Source organism: Caretta caretta, chromosome 26, assembly GCF_965140235.1.
Source record: "Caretta caretta isolate rCarCar2 chromosome 26, rCarCar1.hap1, whole genome shotgun sequence".
Lineage (NCBI taxonomy): Eukaryota > Metazoa > Chordata > Testudines > Cheloniidae > Caretta > Caretta caretta.
This window is the reverse complement of record NC_134231.1, coordinates 1,844,935-1,866,433: the sequence shown is the minus strand read 5'-3', so window position 1 is coordinate 1,866,433 and position 21,499 is coordinate 1,844,935. Positions and strand designations below refer to the sequence as shown.

The window sequence follows — 21,499 nt, the reverse complement described above, 5'->3', positions numbered from 1 at the left end:
GCTTTAGGCATACGCTGGACACGCGGATTAGACAGACCTCAGACCAGGAGCGTAAATGGTGGATGAGGACACGAGCATGTTGGGGAAAATAAACCTCTGTGAGTTTCTGCAGGTTTTCATTTAACCTGAAGACAAAGACTGGCTTTGTGAGGGAGACCGAGTCTGCTCATGGAAATACCTGGACTTTCCCGTTTAACTAGATGTTTTACCACCTCCAAATTTAGGGAACTATAAAAGGCAGTAAGTGCCCATTAAGATTTTATTTGCTGCAGATTTTTCAACAACTGGTGGGAGCCCTGACATGGGCAGAATTTCACCAGACTCAACGAGGAGGAGGGTTGGAGACTTAAAAACCTTCCTCTCCTGCTAAAGCAGAAGCTGCTCTCCCAGCGCGAGCCCTGGGGATTATTACATCTCTGAGAAGGGAGTGTCAATGCCTCTAAAACAGATGTGAACTGAAACCCTATAAACATAAAAACCGGAGTCCAGAAAAGCTGCTGCCTTTGCAATGAATGGGACCCAAGTGCAGTCACTCGCTATTCCCCAGGTGACGCCTACCAGGCCCCGCAAACCACTGCACTCGTTAAAAGAGAAACAATTCAGTTGCCTCTCTGTCGCCCATTCGCTTGCCATTAACACTCAGGTGGGCCTGGCACACCCTGACCTGCCCAGCTGCTTCCCGCAGGGCGAGAGGTCATTGGCTGTGGGGTTGGCAACCCAGCACCTGGCCTGCGGGCACAGGAAGGAAACGAGAGTGGAAGAGTCTCCTCCCGCAGCAGGCCCAGCCAGCTCCACCCACCAGTGCCCACAGCCTGGGCAGCTGCTTCAAAAACCCAAACTAAAAAGGGAGGAAATGATCGGGACCCGTTCTCCTTCCTGGCCTGTTAACTGAGAACCGGGTAGCTGCCGCCACGGCCTTGCACGGCACAGCGGCAGTGAGTCCCCACCGGCTCCAAAGAGTTCCACAGATGTACTGAGCTCAGTCTCAGCTCCACTGGGCGCTAGGCAGGGATCCTTGTGCCCAACTTCCAGACACACAGACCGGAGGGGACCTGCCCAGCACGAAGCACTGACCCAGCATAGAACCCAGGGACCTGCTGGTGTTGTTCAAATGGGTGCCTAAAGTTAGGTTCCCAAGTCCTCCTTTGGCACCTAAATAAGCAGCCTGGTTATCCACAACACTGAGCACTCAGCAGCTCCCGCTGCAGCCACGATTTGCCTACTTGTGCCCTTAGCACAGGGCCCTCCCTCTGCCCGAGAGCTATCCTACACTGCCTGAACACACCTCTCCGGTTAGAGAGCAGCGAAGGACACAGAGACCCTGGATGTGACGCCAGCCTGGGGGAGAGCGGGCTTCCAAACAATCCTGTTCAGGCTGTACAAACCCCCTCCTGGCAGAGAGCAGTGCAAAAGGCAGGTAAAATGTGTGTACATGCGGATCTTATTGACCCTCTCCTACTGGATATTTGAGGGTCCATCCACACTGGGAGCAGGACCAGGCTAGGTACAACCACTTCCCAGCGTGGAGTCCACATGGACAGAGAATGGTTTTCTCTGTGAACAGCCTCCTAGTGGGTGCCAAACGACAGACTCTGCCCCCAGCAGGGTTCCTCACCATGGCTGTGTCAATGTAGCAGTGCAGGGGGTGCTGGGAAACGCTAAAGCTCAGTGCTCATTTTCTAGCTGCTTGCTCTGACTGAAATGCAGCTCAAGAACATCTGAAGACAACGGAGCAGACTGGGGCAGGGAAAGGGGAAGGGGAGTCTTCCCTGGAATCCTCACTACGCTCTCAGAAGCTCAACACAGCCTCATCACTCCAAACCCGGCAAGCTACATCCCATGTACCGTCACGGTCTCCACGCCCCATGGAGTCACTCTCTGGGACTAAGGAGAGCCAGTCCTGCACCACCCTTCACACGCCTGGGGGAGTTTCAATCATATTCCAAAGCTCTCTAGGAAACATCTCCAGGGATGGGTGGCTTTCTAAGCAGAACCCTGTTTATTCAAGACAACTGCATATTGGAGAGGAAAAAAAAGAAGCAAAGGAAGTTAAAATGCCAAGAGGAGAGCTCAAAGTTTGCCATGTTTTGTGGCACCTCTGGGCTCTGTGCTGAGCAGCAATGGTGGCCTCTGGCTCCAGAGCCAGTTACTACTGTCTGGAAGGCAGTACGGGGACGGGAGTGCCAGGATGCCGGCTCCTGGGCTTGCATCACCCTGTAGGGAAAGGTGAGGCCATTACCATGCACGACAGTTGTATCTCTCTGTAGCATTCTAGAGCTCCCATCACTGGGACACATTGGTGCCAAAATCGGTATGGTAGCCAGTGCACCACGGCTGTTCATGCTTTAGGCTTGGATTTGCAAAGCAGCCAAAGGGGGTTAGGCACCCAAATCCCATTGAAATTCAGTGAGAAAATCCCAGCCTTATTCACCAACACAGCTCACTTGTGGTACCATACACTTCATGTCGTCCTGACCATTCCAGCATTGCTGTGTTCCCCTAGGGAGTGGGAGTGCTGGATACTCTCCCGCAAACAGCAGCCACCATCTGGTTACAGCCCTGTTCCTCCCCTCCCAGCCATCAGCTGCAGACAGACAAACCCACCAATCACTGCAGAGAGACATCAGCACTGGGACTTCTGCTCTTTATCCTGGGGCATGTGTGGAACAATTAGCCCCCATGGTAGGCACATAAAATGGATGCCAAGCACACAATACCTTGGGGTTTGGGAGGGAGGAAGAGGATGGGTGGAGAGGGGGAACAATGAGTCCTAAAGACAGAAATGCCCCACAGAACATTCTTGTGTAGTTCACGCCAAGCTGCAGTAAGTCAGAATGCCTGCGCGTTGGTGACTGATCTGTTTATTCTCTGCCTCGCCGTGGGGAAAACCCAGGCTTTGAAATGCCCTAGCGTTACTCAATTTTGGGGGGCTGCCTGCAGCGCCCAGGCTGGCATTGGTCCAGGCCCATTAAATACGTGGCCATTACACCTCAACATGCCACCGGCTTACAGAAAATTACAGGGGGAGAAGGGAAACACAAGCCTCCCAGCCTAGCCGGGGAGAGGCAGGTTCCTTTGGGTCTTGTTCATAGCTACTGGCAAAGAGCAGGGGAGGGGCTGTGACTGGTAATAGCAGAGTTGCCTGGGAGCCAAACCCATCAGATACCCTTTAGTAACAAATAGTGACTAGAGACAAGTGGGAAGCTTGAGTTTGGGGGACCTGGTCTCTAGCCCCAGGAAAAAGCCACTTCAGCTGTGGGAAGCCCGTGCTGCAGCAACGGGCCGAGTTAGCACTCGCTCTGCTACCACCCAGTGAGTGTGTGGGCAAAGCTTGGGAGACCTGAACAACCATCAGAACTCGGGCCCGAGGCAGCACCAGGAGCACCAGGGGCTTCTGCCAAAGCCAGGAACTCAGCCAACCCGCGGACATATGACAGACATACAAGCGACGGGCAACGTTCCCCAGTTCCCCAACATCTCCACGGTCCGCTCCTTTTCGGAACGGTGCTTTCATCACGCACACTCATGGCCAGTTGAGACCAGACCGATCACCCACCATTCATGTCACTCAGGACCCAGACCAGAGCTCTAACGCAGTTCTCAGGTGAGGGCAGGCTAGTGCATTCCCCTGCTGAACCCCTCCATCCCCAGCGGTGCCATGACCACAAGTCAGTGAGCCGTTTACCATGAGTTATTCCAACGCCACAACACAGACTCCCCGACATTCAACGCAGACTACCCAGCATCCTTCAAAACAACTAGCCAAGGCAAGGCCGGTACCTGCCTTGTTAGATAATGGGGGAAGTCACCACACTGATCTCCAGCTACAGCTCATCAGAATGATGGAAATGATTGCCATGAAACAGAATCAGCTCTCCCGCAGACAAGGGGGAACTCCTATCAGCTTTGAAACAACCTGGTCAACATTTTTCATTGCACACGTTTTTTTTTCCAGATGAAAAATGGCCTTTTTTTTCAAAAAGTTTCTTTTGATTTTTTCCCCTTTTTAAGAAACATTCCCTTATGTTGTTTGCTTCAAATGGCAGTGTTCCTTTGGCAATACTTCCCGTTTCCCAGCCAGCAGCAGCTGACGGCTGCTGAGACGCTTTTGCAGCTTCTCGGCTCAGGTAAGCCTGTCTTCCCCTAGCACAAGCACAAACCGTTCACTGCAACAGCCAACATACTCGTGGAGAGCGTTCCTGCTGCAGGACTTCAAAACAGGCTGTGCTTGTTTCATAAGAAAGTCAGAGACACCCAACATCTTATAACAATTCAGGAGCAGCAACTCAAAGAAAAGGGGCTGAGAACAGACGTGCCTCTTATCCCCGCGACCTGCTCTTAAAAGGGCTCTTTCTGTCACATTTCTATTCACTAGCAGCAGGAGCTCTTGACTCCGGCCAGAGAGACTCGAGACATGAGAGGAGCAGAAGGGTGTGGTTCCTCTTACCTTGGTCTGGCAGGGTTGGTGCTGGCCTTGCACTGCACAGCGTGGCTGTGACCAGCACAGCCCAAAAGAGGAGGCACCTCCAGGTAAACATCCCAGTTCTACTGCTACTGGTTGGCAACCGGGCTCCAGAACTCCATGGGGACTCCAGTCTAGACTGCCTGCTTGCTAGCTGGGGCTCGCTTAATCTTCTCTTTCAAACTTCCAGTGCCTTCCAACTGCCAACCAGGAAACAAGAAGAGTTAGATCAGGAGTAACGCAGGTCCATGCGCAGCAACAAGCCGAGAACATGGGAAATCCTCTCTCAGATTAAACAGCACCCGACGTGGATTTTTTTTTAAAAAACTGTTTGTGTTTAAATCTATGGGGACAAGTCGCTGCTATTTCTAGCCCTCTCTTTGATTTAAAATACAAGTGTTTGCAGCTCTTTTTGTCAGTGGGTGACATATGCCACAAAAGAGAACAGCTCCACAGCGCACTAATAAAGTCACTCTGTGTGTGTGACCTTCACAGCTAATCTATAAACAGTGACGTTTCAGTCTGGACTCCACTGGGAACCTAGGGTCTGGCTGCACTTCCAAATTTGGGTGCCTAAAGCGAAGCACCCAAAGCCACATTTCAGCACCTCAACGCAGTCACCCAGTTCTCAGAAGTGCATTTCCCCTGGGCTGCAATAAAGCTGCTGAGGCTCAGCAGCAGAGCTGCTAGGGAATTTTTCAAAGAAAAATGCCAGTTCGCCAAAACCGAAACTGTTTGCAGAAAGGGTGGGTCTGGACAAACCTCCCGACTCAAACAAACCTTGGCAAAAGGTCCGAAAAACCTGTCAAAATGTCCAGTTTCAGCATTTGCTAACTGAAAAGTTTTGGCTTTTCATTTTTCATTGCTTATTTTGAAGCACACAAGTTTTAAAAGGCCTGGCCTATGTCACAGTCTCACAAGATCTTTTGCTTCTATAGCATCTCTCATCTCAAAGCGATTCAGGAGCTTCAGAAACTGACCCAGATATATCTGCACCCACCACTGGGGTGCAACACAAGTGACCCCACCAGCACCACCCAACAGTAACGCAATGAAAGCAGATATTCCCATGCAATTCCATGTGTGCTGCAGCAGGGCTTGAAAAAAACAGAACAGTAACTGTCCTTCAATAGTCTCCAGCTCTAATCAGGAACATAAGGGGGGGGGGGGGGAGGAGAGGGATGTGTGCACGAGTGCTCAAACACACGTAACACAACAGAACCAAATTTATCTGAACTCCTCTTATCCAAAGCTTCCCATTAACCAAAACCAAACAAACTTTACATCCCTGCTTCTGTTTAGACGGAAGAGATTCTGCCCCGTTGAGCTCTGTGAACACAGGTTTTGCAGTATGACCCAGCTGCCCTTCCAATTCACCCCCGACCGATGTGCACTCTTCCAATAAATGGCATTTGATCTCCACTGAGTGACATGCCTAGCTTGTTGTGAAGAAGCAGAGAGCTTCAGGATCTGACTTCCATGGTTTAGTCTCCAGATCACTGGAATTGGAAAACCCAGACTTCTGGAACCAGCGGGTTAATTTGCATCCATTAGCTTTTTGCTCCTAACTTAAGGATACCATGTGCAGAAGGTCTCTCGATCTCCCACCCTGCAGCACAGAGATGGGCAGGACAGTCTGGACTGATAAGGGCTAAAAAACACGTTTTGATTCTAACAGTGAAACACACACATAAACCCACCAAACTGAAACCAGCAGTTGGGGCCAAGACTGAAGACACCAGGGGAAGTGGAAATTTGCCTGGATAAAGCTGAGCACAGTCCTGCTGCATCTGGGCAGCTGTGAAGCTGTGCGGCTCGACACAGGTTCAGTCACTGTGTTCCAACGAGACCCAGTTCAGCCCTCCGGTGAACGAGAGCAGCTCCCAGTGAGGTCAGGAAGGGCTGGGCCAAGGGCTGCGTTTGGCCAAAGATTGTATCCTCTGTGACTGAGAGTGAATTGGGAGCATTCAATGGCTGAGTCCATCCCCACCCCGCCTTAAGAGAGTGGATGGCTGAGTCCACCCCCACCTCCCCTTAGGGGAGTGGATGCCAAGCGCCCCACAGTTAAGAATTAGCCTGTAGCTGGTGGTGTCAATAGCTTTCAGAGGGGTGGCTCACTAAGGGGGAATAGCCAAAGGCAGCCCAAGGAAGTTCCTCAACAGCCCTCAGCCTTAATGCTTGGAGGCTGATCATTCCCAGCTTGCAGTGTCCCACCCTGAGATGAGCAGCCTGGCTGCAGTGTGTTCTGGGACCTGTAGTCTCCATGGGCTGCACCACCCCAGTTTAAGTGTGTGGGGTGTCAGCACTCAGGTTCCTGGCCCATTGCCATGCCCTCTATTTAGCCCTGCCTTCAGTGCCAAGTCTTCCTGCAGGCAGCTCAGAGACCCATGACTGGGCCCCATCCTAGACTCCAAAGCACAGACCCACTCAGCCATCCCTGGCCAACACCCTCCACAACGGGGTTAAAACAGAGGGCTAAGCCCTGCCTTCTAAGCACTACCCTTGACTTTGCAATGGCATAAAAGACACGGTCCCCTCACCGCTCAGTCATTAATGGTCCCAGGGGCACTGTGACAGACCCAGCATGTTAGAGACCTACCCAGCTAATTACATTCTGCCTTCAGAACCACCCCCCTGCCTTTTAGTTGGCCATAAGATTCTTCACTTCCTGTCCTAAAACATCAGGTCATTCTACTGTGCTTGGTTAAACAGCGGCTATGTTTGGCCCCAGATGTGGCTGCCATTCCGTAGTGGGTCAAGTTGCCTCTCTATATCTTACCTACCAGCATGGTGGATGGGAATGTGAGACTTCGTTAATGATTGCAAAGTGACTTGAGATCTGGGGCTGGGATGTGCTGTCCGTGTAGAACTGTGTATTATTATCCGGATGATGATATCGATGCTCTTCTGAAGAGCCACAAGGCAGTGGAAAATAACCTGAATGGAAGCTGTAGTTTTCCTAGTTGAACTTTAAAAAGATTCTTCAGCTCGGGGCTCTCTGCTTTTGTGCCACCAAAACCCTGAAAACGGCTCTCAAAGGCAGTCCTGCTTTGCAAAGTGGCTCGGGTTTAGGGGCAGTGTGTTGATACTGGCAAACACCGGCACCCGACAGACAAACACCGGCTTTATCTCCGCGCACCGGCATGCTCAGGCGCCAGGCAGCGAGTCTGAAAATAGTTTATTGAATGTTAACAATTTACCCGGGGTTAGGAGAGGGAGGGAATTCTTTGTGGAAAAAGAAGTCTTTGGTATTTCTGGAAATTATTTTCCGTCTCCAAGTGGTTTTGTTTATCGAGCGCACACGCTGCCCGGAACATGTCCTAATGTGGACTGTCCTCGCGAAGGCCTCTCCTGAGTGCCGCGCTTTGCCAGGGCCCGCGCAGGGAGAAGGCAGCACAGCTTGAAGCAGCAGCTCACGCAAAGTGAGTCAGTGCTGGCACAAAGCCCCACAAAATTCTTCCCCTAATGCACCTCCGAGACAGCTCATTCCAGCTGAGTCAAGGGGAGCTGCTTCCTCAGCTAACCAGGACCGAATACTTCCATGGAGAATCACCAGAATCAGTCATCAGCAGTGATCTGTCCCCTGGCTGATGCTGGAAAAAGTGACAGAGAAACAGTGACAACACAGATCAGAGAATGGGAAGGGAAGTGACCCACTGACGCGCCGTTAAGTGTTGGAAAGAAGCAGCCCGTCAGCAGAGCAGAAACAGGCAAACAGGGAGAATGAAGGACAGGAACCTAGAATGAAGGACAGGAACCTCTTCCACTGGCGCCTAACCAAACAGCCCATCCAGTGCAACCAAAATCAGCACTGAAAAGCAATTAGGCAGCCAGAGCCAAGGAGTTTACAGGGAGGAGCAAGACTGGGACTTACCGGCCTGGAACGTTCCTTTTTAAAGCTAAAACTCCCCCTATTGGAAGGGCTTGTCCTGAGTTGCAGGCCCATCACCGGCAGGAACAGAGCTTTGCTACAGAAGCGCCTATATTCTATTGACACGTCCCTCCATGTCTGGGCGGCTCTTCTGCCTTGCCCCACCCCTCACGCGCCCCAGGTCTGTTCCGTGCCGAGGCCCTGGGCACATGAGGTGAGGAAGCCGGGAGAGCATTTGTACCTATACAAACAAAGATGTGACTCTTCTCGGTGTTTGCACAGCTTTTCTATAAATCTGAACCGAAAATGGTTCATTCCCAAGGGCCGGAACATGAACAGGGCTGCCCGTCAGCTCCTTCCAGCGTGTGGAACCTAGTGCTACCCACAGTTCTATGCCCCTATCCTTCCCGGGGCACTCTGCAGAGTTTTTATTTTTCAGGGGAAGATTTCAACAACTAAAAATGGAAATGCTAAGAGAGAAACCATACCTAAGTGCCCCTTAGAGACCTGGCTGCAGAGGCTACAATTATGACCAGGCCCAATTACACCCACACTTCTATTTAAAACAGCGGACAGATCGCGTGTGCAACCATGTGCCCTCCCACACCAGGATGCCCTCACTCAAGCAGAATCAGACACTGAGCATGCACACACAGTTTACCTGTGCACACCCTCCCCGGCAGAATCACGCACACCGCACATTCACACACACACACCTCCACTCAGGGTCACATGCTGGTAACGCGGCTCACACATCCTCTCATTGCTTGGAGGCCCCACAAAGGCATGATCTACTCCTACACCCTTTGCTCACATATACACAACAGATGGGCAAACTTCAAAAGGTTCCCAGCTTAGACCTAGCTGTCAAGTTTTCTACAATGCTCTTCCTCACGACGGTATCTGAGAAAGCATCCAAGCACCTAGAGTTTTATCTAACCTCCTCGAAATCTCAAGAGAGCGGGCTCAGCACACAAAGTGCATGTCAATTCTTGGCTGCAAACCCAGAGCGAACGTGCATTTTTTCTGGACATTTCAGGGCTATGGAGGATTCTGACTTTACCCATTCCTGTTTGCTCACCCTTAGGGCATGTGCCCCTGGTTCCAAAGGAAAGAGTCAGAGGGTATCCAATCAAGGCCCACACTCTGCTCACAGCCCCTCTAGCTGTGTACTATTTCTCGTAAGGAATCAAGCGGTATTTTACCCTTGCATATGCTAACGGTCACCGTGTCCCACTGTCCCCCAAAGACACGCTGGTTTCCAGGCCTTTTCAGTCAGGGAATCTAGTGATCACAATTTAATGTTGCAGATAAAACCTAAGGCTGCTTCGGGACTCGACAGGGATGCAACTTCTAACTCAACTCCCAGGTCAGCGTGTCCTCAAACTCCTGTGGGCTGGGCTCAACCCAGCCACTACGGTAGGGTTGCGTTTGGTCTAACCAAACCTGGAACTTGCCCATGGGAGGCCTAAAAAGGACAATCGAATTGTCACTAGAAGAAGCAAGTCCAAGAACACATGTGCTGGGACCAGGGTGATCTAGAAAGGCCACCAAGCACCAGAGAGCGGCCTCAGCCTGTGCCTGCTACAGATCAGCACAAGGGTGGCGTGGGGGGATCCTCTCCAAAGGGCTTGTGGCCAGATCCCTTCTCTGCTCGCTGTGGTTTTCCAGTCACTGTTCCTACCAGTGGCTTTAGAGCCACATGCCCTTTGTAAAGCAGCGTGGAGGGGTTGTGGGGGGAGCAACTTTGGGTTGCCAACCTTCTAATCGCAGAAAACCGAACACCCTTGCCCCGCCCCCTGCCCCATCTTCAAGGCCCCGCCCCTCCATTGCTCGCTCTCCCCCACCCTCACTCGCTCATTTTCACCGGGCTGGGGAAGGGGGTTGGGGTGCAGGAGGGGGTGAGGGCTCCAGCTGGGGGTGCAGACTCTGGGGTGAGGCCAGAAATGAGAAGTTTGGGGTGCAGGAGGGGGCTCTGGGCTGTGGCCAAGGGGTTTGGAGTGCAGGAGGGAGCTCTGGACTGGGGCAGGGGGTTCGGGCACAGGAGAGCATGCGGGGTGAAGGGTTCAGGAGAGTTTGGGTGCAGGAGGGGGCTCAGGACTGGGGGTTGAGGTGCAGGCGGGGGTTCCGGGTGGAGGCTCCGGGCAGCGCTTACTTCAGGAAGCTCCAGGGAAGCAGCTAGCATGTCCCTGCTCTGCTCTGCCCCCGTCCACAGGCACCGCCCCCCACATCACCCATTGGCCACGATTCCCAGCCAATGGGAGCTGCAGAGCCGGTGCTCGGGGCAGCACCTGGAGCCCCCATGGCCACCCCATGCCTATAAGCCGGAGGGACATACTGGCCACATCCCCAGCCGGGTAGGGAGTCTGCCAGCCCCCTCAACCAGACTTCTAACAGCCTGGTCAGCAGTGCTGACCAGAGCCACCAGGGTCCCTTTCGACTGGGTGTTCTGATCGAAAACCGGACGCCTGGCAACCCTAGGGAACATGGGGGTAACAACGGGTTGCTGGAGATTTCAATATCTGACATGTGGGATTCTCTATTGTGTCAGTACCTGAAACCAAGCCAGCCCGGAGGGGCGAGTGTGCTGGGGAAGGAAACGCTCAGCAGTAGAAAGGGAAGGCTGGTGGGATGGTGGGCAGATTCTGCTCTCACTGCGGCTTTAAAGGAGTCCGTCCACAGTTCAGGTCACAGCACACCACTGGTCATAAGGGAAAGCCACAGGGCGAGATGTTTTACACCCAGCCACCTCCTTTGAAAGCAATGGGGACTCCTCCTTCCCCAGCAAGAACCATAGGAGCTGCTGGGTGCTGAGCCATATTGAAAACCGGCCCGTAATATGGGCATGAATCAAAACTGGAAGCTTCACTCAAAGACTAGGACTGGCCAGCAGCTCAGCACTGAGCACTACCATGGCAGCTACCTTTGGTCAGAGTCCTGGCTCCAGAACCGCCCTCCACAGGCCAGCAGGAATTGGCAGTGGTGTAAAGGGCTCTGGGCAATAACTTAATTCACCCAACGGTGACCCCTACACCCAGCTGAGGATCAGGGACCAGTGCCTCCGAAGTGAATCCCTTCCCATCTCCACCTGGAAGGCTGACAGCTGCAAAGGGCAGACCTCGCAACAGGCGATGGAAAGCATGGATCAAAGGGCTGTGATGGGAGACAGGGTCTCCCATCCCCAAGAGAACAGTGTGGCAGGGACATAGTTGAGGTACCAGGTGCAAAGTCCACCCCCCAAAGGCAAGCAGGTGACTGGATAACCACTTACCAAACACTGGAAGGAAGCACGTACCCAGCTTGAAAATATGCATGGCCTTAGGGTAAGCTGCATGTTTTTCACTTGAGTCTCAAGATAAATAAAGCGTCAACCTCACTGCAAACTAAGGAAGTGCCACAAAGTGCCGGGACAGAATTAACCCCTCCCCCCGCCTGCATCCCTCCGCGCGCCGGACTGCACACAGGCCAGGAACTGAGTATTTGCTGAAATCAAGAGAAAACAATTCTAATAGCGTCTAGGGGAGAAAACAGTAATGTTTAAAGCAGACACAGACTTGGAAAAATACATGCCCAAGTGTGCAGCATACAGCATTTAATCCTTCCACGCAGTAAACGTCTCCGTAAGTCACGTGTACATTTCCAGGAGCACATTGCAAGGGCTCACAGCTTAGGGGCTTCAGCAATATGGAGGGGATTATAAAAAGCGTATTCCTAATGAGTAAACTAAGATCTCAGTCAGTAGCCTCTTTAAGACTTTCCTAAATTTGCTCCAGGCACTAAGTCTGATGCAGCCATCTAGCAAAAATCTAACTGATTGCCTTTCATCACCTCAGTGGAAATATGGGATCAGGACGGAGAAGGGAGGGACCAGTTTCACAACCCTGGGATACTTTTAACATTTCAGAAGTTACCCCGAACAGGGCGTGCTGTCTAATGGAAAGGACAGAGGACCCAGAGTCAGAGTACATGCCCAGCTGGCCCCCGGCGTCTGTTCCCAGCTCTGCTACCAACTTGCCCACAGCAAAATCTGAAGCCAACATTTTCAGATGTAGCCTCAGTTTTGGGAGCTCAGTGAAAGATGCCTGGGGCCTGGTTTCCAGAGTTGTGCAGAGCTGTGGGTGCTCAGCAATCTCAGCTGGGCTTGTGGGTGCTCATTGCGTCTGAAGAGAATCAGGACCCGGGGATCTCAAGTTGGGTATTCAGAATCAAAGGGCTCTTTAGAGGATATGGGCTGTAATCTCTGTAGGCCCCATTCGGTGAAACAGGTCTGATCATATTTACCTGCTTGACAAGAGAGCTGAATGATTGCAAAATGCAGTCAGCTACCCAGATGAAAGATTGCTAGAGAAGGGGAAAAGATGAACTCACTCAATTCCAGCAAATATTTTCCTACTAGAGATAAAGACAAACACCCACAAAAGAGAAGGAAGAAGACCACCAAGTCCTGGAAAGCAGAGGAGGAAGTTGAATTACCAAGGACTAGAGCCTCTGTGAGCTGGTCAAAACCCAACTGTCCTTTTCAGCAGGCTGGAAGCTACAATGCTGTGAGAACATGCATCATGAACGCAGCAGGCTGGGACTGCAAGCAAAACGGGTTCTACTTCAGGGCAAATTTTTAAACAGCTAAATACGCAAGGTTCTGAAGGGAACAATAAAGTCACCAGCTCTCCTGAAAGCATGAAGGGCTCCCTTCCCAGCTTGGTGAGAGCAGCCTGGTTCCTTATTTTAAAGCGGAATCGGAGTCGTGAATACGGTGGAGTCAGACGCTGACAGATTTGTAGTTCCTGTGGACAAGAGCTGGTGGTGCAGAGCATGGGAATAACCTCGCTCTGTCCTTTACCATTCCAGGGCAGAGACTATCTTGATTTATTTTAATCCTCTCCAAGCAAGACAATGGGAAGGCACCAGTGCATGCCAGCCACCCCTGAGATTAAGGGAGGAAGTGCTCATGTGTGGGGAAAATGGCCACTAGCCAAAGAAATATGTGAGGACCTGTTCTCCTGATCCCCCACCAAAGCCAAGACTTGGCAGGATACCGTCTCCCTCTTCTCCCCCAGCCCCACCTCCCCCACACTGTGATTTGCATAAAGAACTTGTTAGAGCTGCAAGAATAGTGAGGGAGAAAGTAACTCTGCATCTGCCTGACTAGGAAAGCAAATTTTGACTGTCCTATGTATTCAGGACTCTAAAAAACAAACCCTTTCCACGCACACACATGTTAGTAGTGCAAACAGTCCAATCGAGTACATCTTAAGGTTCAAATCACCAAAAGGAAACCGCATATTCAACTGTAACAACTGCAGCTTTCCAGTACCAATTTGTGGCAAGCTAGTTACCTAACTCATCCAATCAGAGAACAGGAACACCGTTATGTGATTTCAGTACCTAACACAGTACAAATTGCACCCACCACAATTGAATATAAAATTCAGATTTTGAGCTGCGTTGGTTAGATACATAAGTCAAATGGTTTTGTTTGCATTCCTTGATTGGATGATTTATACCACGAACCGACACAGCATAAATTGCAAGCATCACAATTGACTATAACATTCAAATTTTGCACGGTGTTGGTTAATTATATACGTCGTCCAATCAGAGAACATAAACAATATCACAGAAGCAAACCAGGCACACAATGCAAATAAGGAGCATTTACAACCTGATTATTTTCTGAAGAAATTTGTGAATAACTTGGAGTAAAGAATAATTATAGAATCTCATCATCCACTCATGATGAATTTGTGAATAAAACATCAAAATTTGTTGACTATATTATCTGCAGTATTCCCAACTCAAGCATTCAAAAATTATGAGTCAAAATCATGAGATTAAAAAAAAACAAAAAAACCCAAACCCTTGGGTTCTTCTGAATTTCCTTGGTTTTGGAGCCTTTAGGGCTTGTGTTTATAAAATATTCTAGGTAACCAGTGAGGCTAGTAATTTACCTTAAAAACCCCCAAAACAAATATTCCCATGCAATTGCATGTGTGCTGGAGCAGGGCTTGAAGAAAAGCACCAAATATCATGAACTGTGCTGAAATGGCGAGAGTTGGCAGCATTGTTTTAACTTGTTAAGAGTTATTCACTCAACTCCAGAAATGTCCAAACATCTTAAAAGGTGCATTTCAAAAATGCCAAACCGTTCGTTCGTTCATGCTCTCACAGCAAAGGCAAGTGCAAAGCTTTCCCATGGGGCGAGTTCTCTGTATGAAGGGCCTGTCTACATCAGGGGTTTTTACATCAACGTAGCTACTCTGGTGTGGCACATCTCCCTGCGGGGCTCAAACCTCACTTTACACCGGCACCTCATCACTGGAGGTCTGCACCAGCACAACCATTCTTTCTACAGACATACAGACAAACCCCTTGTCGGAAGCTAAGGGAAAGGCCCCTATCATTCAGGGGTGCTGGAATAATTTGTACAGTGGGGGTGCTGAGAGCCACTGAACCAAACTGTAAACCCTGTGTATAATGGAAACCATTTCAAGCCAGGGGTGCAACAGCACCCCCCGCACCCCTAGTTCCAGCAGCTATCATTTTATACATTTTTAGCAGTGCATTTTAAAATGAAATGTCGTCCATTTGGAGCAGACAGAGAAGCCGCAGCACTATCAAGGGAACATCCAAGGAATTTCTTGTAGCTTTGTTTCTGAAAGAGAGACGGACTGTGTTGGCAGTTGAGGGATGGAAACTGCAGATTCAGTGTCCCAACCTGGGGCACACAGGATCCATTAAGTAAGGCCAGGCCTCAAGAAAACAAGTTCACTTAAGATCAGCCGCGAGATACAGCTGCATGCAGAGCTTGGAGAGTCTCAATGAAGAGTTTACTTCTGGCCATTTCTCATTCGTGACCAAGGACAAACAGGGACCTCATTTGCTTTGTGCAGCTTAGTGTGTTTGTTATAGGAGGGAGGACAGAGCACAGCCAAAAATTTTTTAGACTCGCTAACAAACCGTCTAACATAAGGGGCGAGATCTGCAGCAGGACCACCTTAATGAGATACTCCAGCCAGTGCCTCCCCAGAGGGCCAATACAGGCTCCAACAAACTTCCGTTTTAGCAAGGAGAACTGTGTAAATAAGACATTAGTAGGCATGAGAAGCCCAGGCGGGCATCTGCATTACAGGGCATTAGCACACTGCATGCCTGCAAAAATTATTCAGATAGGAGGGATATCGCTGGGGTGCCACTGATTAGCAGGACTACTGGAAAACTACACAGCAGTGTTTTATGGGGATGCTTTATATCAGCCCTAAATATAGAATAGTAAAGCAAGGCTGGAGAAACTTTTGGCTAAATTGTCTAGGTGTGCCAGGTATTAAAAACTTTCCTCAGACATTCAACTATGCAGAGTACATCTGCTAAGGAAGAGTAAGGAAACATTTAGCTTAATGACCATATCTAGAGAAAGTGCTATTCCATTACAGAGACAAAATCAACAGGCTTGAAACCAGAGGGAATATTTTCAGTGCAGAAGAGATTTTCCTCCCGCACTAAACTTTGTACCTTAAGAAGCCTTTTTGGCTCAGAAAACCCTCCTCTTTTAAAAGGCAGGCCTTATTTTATGTGTTAAGGCAACGCTCTTAAGGTCCCAGGGAGAAAACAGTTCCATAAATCCCAAGAATCTCGCATCAAGCCGAACCCCTAAAACTGGCCTCGCTCGCTCGGTTATAATGGGAGAATGGAAAAAAGCAAAGCAGGACTGCAGGGCAGTGACACAATGCACGCTCCTTCGGGGAGCATGTGGGGAGCAGCAGCCCATCCAGTGAAGGTCTAGGAGAACGCCCGGTTCAATGCTCTGAATCTGCCCACACCATCTCAGGAGGCTGCTGCTGGGTTTTGTTCAATTCAGACAGGAATTCCTTAGCCGCTTGCCTGGGATCGCTGAACTAGCCCGGCAGCGGCATGCCTGCCATTAAGCTCGCAATAATCAATATGAGAAACATTTACCAGGTGCCAACTATCCAGAGAGTTTACACAAGGTCAAGAAACAACTTCCCCCTCTTCATTTCCAGTCACAGGCTCTCCAGGGCTCCTCGAAAACCAGGCAGTGGCCTGACCCCGCTGGCGCCTGCCCTACAAGAACTCTGAAGCCACCTTTCCCCGTGGCCTAGAGAGAAATAAATCCCTCCCTGCAAACTCCAGCACAGGGCTGCCTCTAAAGCCCTGCTGCAGAAATGGAGAATTCAGCCCCCTGCTCAAGGTGTCCTTCACCTCTGACTGCCAGAAGCTGGGACTGGATGGCAGGGGGCGGATCAGCCGATAAATCGCCCTGTTCTGTTCATCCCCTCTGAAGCGCCTGCCCCAGCCACGGCTGGCAGACAGGATCCCGAGCTAGATGGACCCTTGGCCTGCCCCAGTATGGCCGCTCTTATGTTCCCCCAGCACAGGGGCTCCCTGTTCTATAAAGGAGCGCGGGTCCCCCGGGTTCGCTCTGCCCAAGGGACTAAGCAGTTTGCCCTCCTTTGGGGGGGTCTGGTTGCCAGGCTGGGCCAGGCACAGCACCAAGAAGTGCCCCCAACTCCCCCCGGTGGGTGCTACCCGGACACATCCACGTCGGGGCTCCCTGAGGCCGGGGCACCGCTGGGGGAGAAGCAGTCGCAGGGCCCGATCCTGCAGGCGCCCGCGCGCACCGGTAAGTTTGCTCGGGGCTGGGCTGCCCCCAGGATCGGGCCCGTGCCAGGGGCGCTGCGAACTCTGCCGAGCACAGAGCCGGAGGCTGCTGCGGGCTCCCAGCGCCCTGCTCCCCGGGCACCTGGCACCGCAGGCCGGGACGGGGCCGGAACCAGCCCCCGCGGCTTTGCCCCAGCCACGGCTGAGCATGCCCCAGGCTGGCGCGGGGACTGGAAGCAGTGGGTGCATTGCAGGCTCCATCACCGCCCCACGGCGGACACTGACCCTCCCGCGGGGAGCAGGGCGGGCCGGGGTAGAGCCCTGGGCGCTCTCCGCAGCGTTTCACGGCCAGGCCCCCAGCCCTGAGCGGGGCGCCCCCTCTGACCCACTCCGCTCTCGCTCAGCAGCCCCGCCCCCACGGGGCCAGACCCCAGAGGCGCCCGCCCCCCGTCCGCCCACGCCCCCTCCCCCCAGGAGCGAGTCCCAAAGTTTGGGGAAAGTTTGCCCGCAGCTGCGATGGCGCCTCCCGGGCATGGGGGCCGGGTGGGAAGCCGCGTGGGACGCCCCCTCCAGCAGCTACTCACCGGTCCGGCTGGGCACAGTCCGCGGGGTCCAGTGGGGGAGCGGCCGCTCCAGGCGGGGCCGGTCCCGCTCGGTGCCCCCGGAGCTGCCGCGGGGACACAATCCCCCAGCGGCGCCGGCTGCTGGGAACAATAGGCGCAGAGCCCTGGCCGGGGCTGGAGGCGCGCAGACCTCCCGAGCCGCCCCAGCTCACAGCCCCGGCTCCATCTCACCAAGGGGGCCCCCGTGCGCTGTAGATCCGGGAAGGGGCTCGGTCCCCGGGGAAGACACAAGTGGCCGCGACGCCCCTAGACTCCGCCGATCCCGGGGGCTGGAAGCCCAGGTGCCCGGACGAGCTGCGGTGGATGCGCTGCGCTGCGCTCCCCGGGTTCCCTCCGTGCGCTCCGGAGCGACGCGCCTCCCTCCTCCGGCTGCTGCCCGGTGCCCAGTCCCCCACTGCGCGCTGCAGAGCAGGGCTGAGTCCCTCCCTCTCCGCCAGCCCCTCCTCCGTCCTCCACACCCCCCTGCTTCCCAGCTCCTCCTCCTCGCTTCGCTCAGGCCCTCCCGCCCCGGCCCTTCTCCGTGTTCCCACGCCGCCCTCCTCCTCTCCCCCGCCAGCAGCCTGCTGGGCTGACTGCCCCGGGCTAGCCTGTCCTGCCTCCGGCGGGAGAAGGAAGCGTCCCTGCCTCCGGCGGGAGAAGGAATCTCAGGCTCCGGCTTCTCGGGATAGACAGGAGCGGCAAGGGCTCGGGACTTTGCCCGGGAGGCTCTTCCAAGTGCGTGCGGGGCCGCTGGATGGGCGAACAAACCCCTCGGTGTTCGGATCTGAGCTCCGAGCCCCCGAAATGCGGCTCGTCCTTCCGCACGGAGCTCATGGCAAAATCTTGGCTGTGGGGCGCAGGCGGCTGGGGAACGTCCCTCCTCCCCCAGCAGAGCTGGGCCTTTGGCCACCTCTCGGGTTTACATTTTAGTTGCGTGTTCCCTTCCAAATAAACCTGCGTGGTTTCTATAGGCTGATTCCAAACAGTGCAGTTTATTGTGGGGGGTGTGTTTCATAGCCCGATTATTTATGTGTGTTATGGTAGCTCTCAGAGTCCCCGAGATCAGGATCCGGGACCCCATTGTGCTAGATATGTAGTAACAGGAGCCGGTTTTTGCCCTGAAGCGCTTACAATCTAAGGCCCCGATCCTGCAATGAGCTTTATGGAAGAGCCAAGGCTCAGCCAATGTGCGCTGACAGGCACAGGGCTGCCGGACATACAACAAATAAAATAACCAAGCAACAGACATGCAACATGTCAGAAGAGCAGAACTCGTCAGAAATCAGTGTTGCCAACTCTTGCCGCATGATAATCTCCTTATATTTGGTGTGATTCTTAAAGCCCCAGCTGCCAAGATCAAGTGAGAATCTCAGGTTGATTGACTTATTTCTCTTTTAGGTAAAATTCTAGCCCTGGCGGTTGCAGAGCAAACCTGAACTGAGTGTGAGATAAAGGCTCAGGGAAACCAGCTGGCAAAACCACAGAACCCAGCATTGCTGATTTTACTTTTGAAATCTCAGGATTTTAAAGACAATGTATGATTATTTAGGGCTTGACTCACGATTTTTGAACAGTCAGGGTTGGTGATATTGTCTTCCCCCTCCAACACACACGCTCGCTTCCCCACTATTTGTTAATTCATGCAAACTGCCTAAAGATTTCTGGAGTTAAGTAACAAACAATAACAAAAAGAGAGAGAATTCAGAGGCAAAGGCGAGGGGAAAATCTGATTTTATTGTGACTAGTTTGTTTTCCAGTAGAAAGACCCTCTGAATTAAAATCACGCCCCTCTGTTTTTTCTGGGAGAAATGGGCTAGCAGCATTCCTCTTTCCTATGTTTGATACTTCCAACTCACAAACATCTTAGTATGGTTTTATGATGTACCACCTAAAACCAGGATCCTGTCATTATGTTTGTGTGGTCAGACCCTTATGACCTGAGTGTTCTACATGGATCTGACCACAAGATCAAGACCTAAATCCTCAAGTTTCAGAATTTGCTTTGATTTGCAAGAGTTGCCTCATGCCATCTATTCAGATTTTTCTGCCTTTTGCTCCTGATAGACAAAAATATACCAAACTGCTATTATCTGGGGGTTCTGGTGATTTGAACAAACTATCTGAGGTTTGCTCTCTTGGCATCTTTGTTTCCATCAAAAGCTATAGGCAAATGTCTTTCTTCGTTATTGCACAGATAGGTAACATTTATTCCCCTTATGCATATGTGGCTTGTGGAAGTGATGAGCACCCATGGCTCTTTCTGAAAATCAAGCCTGTATCTTCCACTCTGATGGGCTTGGAAAGGATTGTCAGCCCCAAATAATCTGTGCCACAAACCACTGAACAGTCCAAAAAACAACTGACAGCTGAAACCATTCACCCCATCTGTCTCATGTCAACACTTCGGTGAGGTCTAGAGGAGAAACATGGTGAAAGTTCTAAGCTGTAAAGCACTTGGGAAAATGTCTGCAGGCTCAGGCAACAGTCCAGCCTTTGGCTTTTCCGGAGGCCTCAGACACCAGCTCTGCTAAGAGGTAGCTGTAGCTGGAGTAGCATGCGGGGTCTATTGTCATGCAAATTAATCTGCCGAAAACCCTACTTGGCTTCAGAATTCTTAGGCCCAGTAATCCCCCACTAAGCAGCTTCTAAAGAGAGAGAGAGCTGTCCCCAGGCAAGGTTCACCTAGGATAATGTAGACTGCGCAAGGAGGTTTGATTTAGATTCAGGGAGCCTAAACAGTGAGGTAGTCCTGGACGAGACTCCAGTGCAGTATAGGCCAGAATGAAGACATCTCCTGGCTCACTGTGGAAGAGCTGGAAGAGACAATGTGCAAATGATTAAGTTATGAAGTGGAACAAGACAGGCTGAATTAGAGGCATCAATCACCACAACTATATCTGAACCAAATGCTAGGTGTCCATCTTTGGAAAGAGAGCAGCCCATTGCCAGCTCCGGCAACTGCTTACTTTTGATGCCAATCGCTATTTAATAGGTTTTTCCAGGGGTGATCAATAAATATTGGTTGATGCCTGGAGTGGAGAGAAGGTAACAGTCCTCCCAAGACTCTCCTATCCATGTGGAGTGTTGCAACTGATCGCATCAATTAGGGAATTGTGCAGGGAATAGTTTATGAAAAATATGCCCTAGCTCAGTCACAAGATAGGGGCTGGACACAGGGATCACTGGGCGAGGTTCTCTGCCCAGTGTTCTGCAGGAGGTCAGATTAGATGATCACAATGGTCCCTTTTGGCTTTAAATTCGGTGACTGCATGAACGGGTTATGGTGAGGGAGCTCTGACTCAGGTCCCCCTCCTGATCCCAGTGTAGTTGTGATTCGGTCTCTCCAGCTTGCTGCCTTTCGGAGACCTCCATGCTTCATCTCAGCTCACGGTTCCTCTCTGATCTCAGTGAAATACGCACCCAGGCAATGAGCCTGGTTATAAACAGGCTGGTGAGCAGGAGGGATTTGTTTTTTGTTTTGGTTTCCAAGCTGCATTTTGTTATCCTCATTTTGTCTGTTTCTATTTGGCTCCCGATGAATTATTTTAAGGCAGATAATTGTGAAGAATGCAGCCCAGGTTAGCCGCCAAAGCAGCAGCACTGAAGGAAGAAAATATATTAGAGCAGGGAGACGGCTAGCCAAGCAGGGAAAACGAGAGCTCTTTGCAACAAGAAGGGAGGAGAGTGAAGGCCCAGGGGCCTCCTGCAGTTTGGTTCTGCAGCATAGGACTGCCAGACCCTAACGGATGAAAGAGTTTGGGTAAGTTAGGGTAAGTCCACTCTGCAATAAAAACCCCGTGGCATGGAGTCTCAGAGCCTGGGTCAGTTGACTGGGGCTGCGGGGCTAAGAACAGCAGTGTAGACATTTGGGCTTGGGCTGGAGCCCGGGGTTCTGAGACCCTCCCTCTCCCAGGGTTTCAGAACAGGTAGGCTGCAATTTGAGCCCCA

General features: G+C 51.8%; 1 protein-coding gene across 5 annotated transcripts in view; it reads right to left on the bottom strand.

Moving 5' to 3' along the window:
• Positions 1–17,981, bottom strand: part of FGFR1 (fibroblast growth factor receptor 1) — an 86,500-nt gene extending 68,519 nt beyond the window's left edge. For 4 of the 5 annotated variants that reach the window (XM_075123511.1, XM_048829435.2, XM_075123513.1 and 1 more), the window contains exons 1-2: positions 17,534–17,980; positions 4,448–4,662 (exon numbers count right to left, since the gene is read on the bottom strand). In XM_075123511.1, the coding sequence (XP_074979612.1) occupies positions 4,448–4,538 (91 nt within the window). In that variant the 5' untranslated portion in view covers positions 4,539–4,662; positions 17,534–17,980. Of the gene's footprint in view, positions 1–4,447; positions 4,663–17,533 lie in introns of all 5 variants that reach the window. The other variant, XM_075123512.1, reaches the window with a different exon arrangement.
• Positions 17,982–21,499: the final 3,518 nt, after the last annotated feature.